This window comes from Salmo salar, chromosome 12 (assembly GCF_965601325.2).
Source record: "Salmo salar chromosome 12, fSalSal1, whole genome shotgun sequence".
Lineage (NCBI taxonomy): Eukaryota > Metazoa > Chordata > Actinopteri > Salmoniformes > Salmonidae > Salmo > Salmo salar.
Window position 1 is genome coordinate 3,685,001 of NC_138302.1, and position 10,000 is coordinate 3,695,000.

Consider the following 10,000-nt stretch of genomic DNA (forward strand, 5'->3'; position numbering starts at 1 on the left):
TATATACACTACCAGGTTATATATACACACTACCAGGTTATATACACACACTACCAGGTTATATATACACACTACCAGGTTATATATACACACTACCAGGTTATATACACACTACCAGGTTATATATACACATTACCAGGTTATATACACACTACCAGGTTATATATACACTACCAGGTTATATACACACTACCAGGTTATATATACACATTACCAGGTTATAAACACACTACCAGGTTATTTACACACTACCAGGTTATATATACACACTACATACACACTACCAAGTTATATATACACTACCAGGTTATATATACACACTACCAGGTTACATACACACTACCAGGTTATATATACACTACCAGGTTATATATACACTACCAGGTTATATACACACACTACCAGGTTATATACACACACTACCAGGTTATATACACACTACCAGGTTATATACACACACTACCAGGTTATATATACACACTACCAGGTTATATATACACACTACCAGGTTATATATACACACTACATACACACTACCAGGTTATATACACTACCAGGTTATATATACACTACCAGGTTATATATACACACTACCAGGTTATATATACACACTACCAGGTTATATATACACACTACCAGGTTATATATACACACTACATACACACTACCAGGTTATATATACACACACACATACACACACTACCAGGTTATATATACACACTACCAGGTCATATACACACACTACTAGGTTATACATACACTACCAGGTCATATACACACTACAAGGTTATACACACACTACCAGGTTATATACACACACTACCAGGTTATATACACACACTACCAGGTTATATATACACTACCAGGTTATATACACACACTACCAGGTTATATACACACACTACCAGGTTATATATCACACTACCAGGTTATATATACACACTACCAGGTTATATATACACACTACCAGGTTATATATACACACTACCAGGTTATATATACACACTACCAGGTTATATATACACACTACCAGGTTATATATACACACACTACCAGGTTATATATACACACTACCAGGTTATATACACACTACCAGGTTATATACACACTACCAGGTTATATACACACTACCAGGTTATATATACACTACCAGGTTATATACACACTACCAGGTTATACACACACTACCAGGTTATATATACACACTACCAGGTTATATATACACACTACCAGGTTATATATACACACTACCAGGTTATATACACACACTACCAGGTTATATATACACACTACCAGGTTATATATACACACTACCAGGTTATATATACACACTACCAGGTTATATATACACACTACCAGGTTATATACACACACTACCAGGTTATATATACACACTACCAGGTTATATATACACACTACCAGGTTATATACACACTACCAGGTTATATATACACACTACCAGGTTATATACACACTACCAGGTTATATATACACTACCAGGTTATATACACACTACCAGGTTATATATACACATTACCAGGTTATAAACACACTACCAGGTTATTTACACACTACCAGGTTATATATACACACTACATACACACTACCAGGTTATATATACACTACCAGGTTATATATACACACTACCAGGTTATATACACACTACCAGGTTATATATACACTACCAGGTTATATATACACTACCAGGTTACATATACACACTACCAGGTTATATATACACACTACCAGGTTATATACACACACTACATACACACTACCAGGTTATATATACACACTACATACACACACTACCAGGTTATATATACACACTACCAGGTTATATATACACACTACCAGGTTATATACACACTACCAGGTTCATATACACACTACCAGGTTATATACACACTACCAGGTTATATACACACACTACCAGGTTATATACACACACTACCAGGTTATATACACACTACCAGGTTATATATACACACTACCAGGTTATATATACACACTACCAGGTTATATATCACACTACCAGGTTATATATACACACTACCAGGTTATATATACACACTACCAGGTTATATATACACACTACCAGGTTATATACACACTACCAGGTTATATATACACACTACCAGGTTATATATACACACTACCAGGTTATATATACACACTACCAGGTTATATACACACACTACCAGGTTATATATACACACTACCAGGTTATATATACACACACTACCAGGTTATATATACACAAACTACCAGGTTATATATACACACACTACCAGGTTATATACACACACTACCAGGTAATATATACACTACCAGGTTATATATACACTACCAGGTTATATACACACTACAAGGTTATACACACACTACCAGGTTATATATACACACTACCAGGTTATATACCACACTACCAGGTTATATATACACACTACCAGGTTATATCACACACTACCAGGTTATATATACACACTACCAGGTTATATATACACACTACCAGGTTATATATACACACTACCAGGTTATATACACACACTACCAGGTTATATATACACACTACCAGGTTATATATACACACACTACCAGGTTATATATACACAAACTACTAGGTTATATATACACACACTACCAGGTTATATATACACACACTACCAGGTAATATATACACTACCAGGTTATATATACACTACCAGGTTATATACACACTACAAGGTTATACACACACTACCAGGTTATATATACACACTACCAGGTTATATATCCACACTACCAGGTTATATATACACACTAAAAGGTTATATACACACACTACCAGGTTATATATACACACTACCAGGTTATATATACACACTACCAGGTTATATATACACACTACCAGGAAATATACACACTACCAGGTTATATATACACTACCAGGTTATATATACACTACCAGGTTATATATACACTACCAGGTTATATATATACACACTACCAGGTTATATATACACACTACCAAGTTATATACACACTAGCAGGTTATATATATATATATACACACTACCAGGTTATATACACACTACCAGGTTATATACACACTACCAGGTTATATATACACACTACCAGGTTATATATACACTACCAGGATATATACACACTACCAGGATATATACACACTACCAGGTTATATATACACTACCAGGTTATATACACACACTACCAGGTTATATACACACACTACCAGGTTATATATACACTACCAGGTTATATATACACTACCAGGTTATATATACACTACCAGGTTATATATATACACACTACCAGGTTATATATACACACTACCAAGTTATATACACACTAGCAGGTTATATATATATATATACACACTACCAGGTTATATACACACTACCAGGTTATATACACACTACCAGGTTATATATACACACTACCAGGTTATATATACACTACCAGGATATATACACACTACCAGGATATATACACACTACCAGGTTATATATACACTACCAGGTTATATACACACTACCAGGTTATATACACACACTACCAGGTTATATATACACTACCAGGTTATATATACACACTACCAGGTTATATACACACTACCAGGTTATATATATATATATATATATATATATATATATATATATATACACACTACCAGGTTATATACACACACTACCAGGTTATATACACACTACCAGGTTATATACACACACACTACCAGGTTATATATATACACTACCTAGGTTATATATACACTACCAGGTTATATATACATACTATCAAGTTATATATACATACTACCAGGTTATATATACACACTACCAGGTTATATATACACACTACCAGGTTATATATACACACTACCAGGTTATAAATACACACTACCAGGTTATATATACACACTACCAGGTTATATATACACACTACATACACACTACCAGGTTATATATACACACTACATACACACACTACCAGGTTATATATACACACTACCAGGTCATATACACACACTACCAGGTTATACATACACTACCAGGTCATATACACACTACAAGGTTATACACACACTACCAGGTTATATACACACACTACCAGGTTATATACACACACTACCAGGTTATATATACACACTACCAGGTTATATACACACTACCAGGTTATATACACACACTACCAGGTTATATACACACTACCAGGTTATATATACACACTACCAGGTTATATATACACACTACCAGGTTATATATACACACTACCAGGTTATATACACACACTACCAGGTTATATATACACACTACCAGGTTATATATACACACACTACCAGGTTATATATACACAAACTACCAGGTTATATATACACACACTACCAGGTTATATATACACACACTACCAGGTAATATATACACTACCAGGTTATATATACACTACCAGGTTATATACACACTACAAGGTTATACACACACTACCAGGTTATATATACACACTACCAGGTTATATATCCACACTACCAGGTTATATATACACACTAAAAGGTTATATACACACACTACCAGGTTATATATACACACTACCAGGTTATATATACACACTACCAGGTTATATATACACACTACCAGGAAATATACACACTACCAGGTTATATATACACTACCAGGTTATATATACACTACCAGGTTATACACAGACTACCAGGTTATATACACACACTACCAGGTTATATACACACACTACCAGGTTATATATACACACTACCAGGTTATATACACACTACCAGGTTATATACACACACTACCAGGTTATATACACACTACCAGGTTATATATACACACTACCAGGTTATATATACACACTACCAGGTTATATATACACACTACCAGGTTATATACACACACTACCAGGTTATATATACACAAACTACTAGGTTATATATACACACACTACCAGGTTATATATACACAAACTACTAGGTTATATATACACACACTACCAGGTTATATATACACACACTACCAGGTAATATATACACTACCAGGTTATATATACACTACCAGGTTATATACACACTACAAGGTTATACACACACTACCAGGTTATATATACACACTACCAGGTTATATATCCACACTACCAGGTTATATATACACACTAAAAGGTTATATACACACACTACCAGGTTATATATACACACTACCAGGTTATATATACACACTACCAGGTTATATATACACACTACCAGGAAATATACACACTACCAGGTTATATATACACTACCAGGTTATATATACACTACCAGGTTATATATACACTACCAGGTTATATATATACACACTACCAGGTTATATATACACACTACCAAGTTATATACACACTAGCAGGTTATATATATATATATACACACTACCAGGTTATATACACACTACCAGGTTATATACACACTACCAGGTTATATATACACACTACCAGGTTATATATACACTACCAGGATATATACACACTACCAGGATATATACACACTACCAGGTTATATATACACTACCAGGTTATATACACACTACCAGGTTATATACACACACTACCAGGTTATATATACACTACCAGGTTATATATACACACTACCAGGTTATATACACACTACCAGGTTATATATATATATATATATATATATATATATATATATATATATATATATATATATATATATACACACTACCAGGTTATATACACACACTACCAGGTTATATATACACACACTACCAGGTTATATATATAAACTACCTAGGTTATATATACACTACCAGGTTATATATACATACTATCAAGTTATATATACATACTACCAGGTTATATATACACACTACCAGGTTATATATACACACTACCAGGTTATATATACACACTACCAGGTTATAAATACACACTACCAGGTTATATATACACACTACCAGGTTATATATACACACTACATACACACTACCAGGTTATATATACACACTACATACACACACTACCAGGTTATATATACACACTACCAGGTCATATACACACACTACCAGGTTATACATACACTACCAGGTCATATACACACTACAAGGTTATACACACACTACCAGGTTATATACACACACTACCAGGTTATATACACACACTACCAGGTTATATATACACACTACCAGGTTATATACACACTACCAGGTTATATACACACACTACCAGGTTATATACACACTACCAGGTTATATATACACACTACCAGGTTATATATACACACTACCAGGTTATATATACACACTACCAGGTTATATACACACACTACCAGGTTATATATACACACTACCAGGTTATATATACACACACTACCAGGTTATATATACACAAACTACCAGGTTATATATACACACACTACCAGGTTATATATACACACACTACCAGGTAATATATACACTACCAGGTTATATATACACTACCAGGTTATATACACACTACAAGGTTATACACACACTACCAGGTTATATATACACACTACCAGGTTATATATCCACACTACCAGGTTATATATACACACTAAAAGGTTATATACACACACTACCAGGTTATATATACACACTACCAGGTTATATATACACACTACCAGGTTATATATACACACTACCAGGAAATATACACACTACCAGGTTATATACACACTACCAGGTTATATATACACTACCAGGTTATATATACACTACCAGGTTATATATATACACACTACCAGGTTATATATACACACTACCAAGTTATATACACACTAGCAGGTTATATATATATATATACACACTACCAGGTTATATACACACTACCAGGTTATATACACACTACCAGGTTATATATACACACTACCAGGTTATATATACACTACCAGGATATATACACACTACCAGGATATATACACACTACCAGGTTATATATACACTACCAGGTTATATACACACACTACCAGGTTATATATACACTACCAGGTTATATATACACACTACCAGGTTATAAACACACTACCAGGTTATATATATATATATATATATATATATATATATACACACTACCAGGTTATATACACACACTACCAGGTTATATACACACTACCAGGTTATATACACACACACTACCAGGTTATATATATACACTACCTAGGTTATATATACACTACCAGGTTATATATACATACTATCAAGTTATATATACATACTACCAGGTTATATATACACACTACCAGGTTATATATACACACTACCAGGTTATATATACACACTACCAGGTTATAAATACACACTACCAGGTTATATATACACACTACCAGGTTATATATACACACTACATACACACACTACCAGGTTATATAAACACACTACCAGGTTATATATACACACTACCAGGTTATATATACACACTACCAGGTTATATACACACTACCAGGTTTTATATATATATATATATATACACACTACCAGGTTATATACACACTACCAGGTTATATACACACTACCAGGTTATATACACACACTACCAGGTTATATATATACACTACCAGGTTATATATACATACTACCAGGTTATATATACACACTACCAGGTTATATATACACACTACCAGGTTATATATACACACTACCAGGTTATATATACACACTACCAGGTTATATACACACACTACCAGGTTATATATACACACTACCAGGTTATATAAACACACTACCAGGTTATATATACACACTACCAGGTTATATATACACACTACCAGGAAATATACACTACCAGGTTACATACACACTACCAGGTTATATATACACTACCAGGTTATATATACACTACCAGGATATATACACACTACCAGGTTATATATACACACTACCAGGTTACATATACACTACCAGGTTATATATACACTACCAGGTTATATATACACATTACCTGGTTATATACACTACCAGGTTATATACACTACCAGGTTATATATACACACTACCAGTTTATATATACACACTACCAAGTTATATATACACACTACCAGATTATATATACACACTACCAGATTATATATACACACTACCAGGTTATATATACATACACACTACCAGGTTATATATATATACACACTACCAGGTTATATACACACACTACCAGGTTATATACACACTACCAGGTTATATATACACACTACCAGGTTATATACACACACTACCAGGTTATACATACACTACCAGGTCATATACACACTACCAGGTTATACACACACTACCAGGTTATATACACACACTACCAGGTTATATATACACACTACCAGGTTATATATACACACTACCAGGTTATATATACACACTACCAGGTTATATATACACACTACCAGGTTATATACACACTACCAGTTTATATACACACTACCAGGTCATATATACACTACCAGGTTATATATACACACTACCAGGTTATATATACACTACCAGGTTATATACACACTGCCAGGTTATATACACACTACCAGGTTATATATACACACTACCAGGTTATATATACACACTACCAGGTTATATACACACTACCAGGTTATATACACACTACCAGGTTATATATACACATTACCAGGTTATATATACACACTACCAGGTTATATATATACACTACCAGGTTATATATATACACTACCAGGTTATATACACACTACCAGGTTATATATATATACACACTACCAGGTTATATATACACTACCAGGTTATACACACTACCAGGTTATATATACACACTACCAGGTTATATATATACACTACCAGGTTATATATACACTACCAGGTTATATATATATATACACACTACCAGGTTATATATACACACTACCAGGTTATATATACACACTACCAGGTTATATACACACTACCAGGTTATATATACACATTACCAGGTTATATATACACTACCAGGTTATATACACACTACCAGGTTATATATACACATTACCAGGTTATATACACACTACCAGGTTATTTACACACTACCAGGTTATATATACACACTATATACACACTACCAGGTTATATATACACTACTAGGTTATATATACACACTACCAGGTTATATACACACTACCAGGTTATATATACACACTACATACACACTACCAGGTTATATATACACTACCAGGTTATATATACACTACCAGGTTATATACACACACTACCAGGTTATATATACACACTACATACACACTGCCAGGTTATATATACACTACCAGGTTATATATACACACTACATACACACTACCAGGTTATATATACACACTACCAGGTTATATATACACACTACCAGGTTATATATATACACTACCAGGTTATACACACACTACCAGGTTATATATACACACTACCAGGTTATATATACACACTACCAGGTTATATATACACACTACCAGGTTATATATACACACTACCAGGTTATATACACACTACCAGGTTATATATACACTACCAGGTTATATATACACTACCAGGTTATATATACACACTACCAGGTTATATACACACTACCAGGTTATATACACACTACCAGGTTATATACACACTACCAGGTTATAGATACACTACCAGGTTATATATATATATATATATATATATATATATATATATATATATATATATATATATACTACCAGGTTATACACAGTACCTACCTGTTGTAGTGTAGCAGCACACAGTTCTATAGCGATGTAGGTGAATAGTTTGTCTCTCTCAGTGCAGTAGTATCTGATGACGTTTGGATGTTCGTCCGACTCCCGGAGCAGCTGGACCTCTCGCTCTGCAACGTCAAAACATTCTGGAAGGATCCGCTTCACAGCCACCAGACGGCCGTCAAAACGGCCCCTGGAAGATTTCATATGATAGGACTAGATCACAAATATATAATGACTCAATCATGAATATATAATGACTAAATTATAACTATATCATGAATAAATAAT

General features: G+C 33.7%; 1 protein-coding gene across 2 annotated transcripts in view; it reads right to left on the reverse strand.

Annotated features, from left to right (window-relative positions):
• LOC106593080 (serine/threonine-protein kinase/endoribonuclease IRE1-like) overlaps positions 1–10,000 on the reverse strand; it is an 87,304-nt gene that overhangs the window by 42,335 nt on the left and 34,969 nt on the right. For both annotated transcript variants that reach the window (XM_082958456.1, XM_082958455.1), the window contains exon 16: positions 9,713–9,902. In XM_082958456.1, coding sequence (XP_082814582.1) covers positions 9,713–9,902 — 190 coding nt within the window. The remainder of the gene's footprint in view (positions 1–9,712; positions 9,903–10,000) is intronic.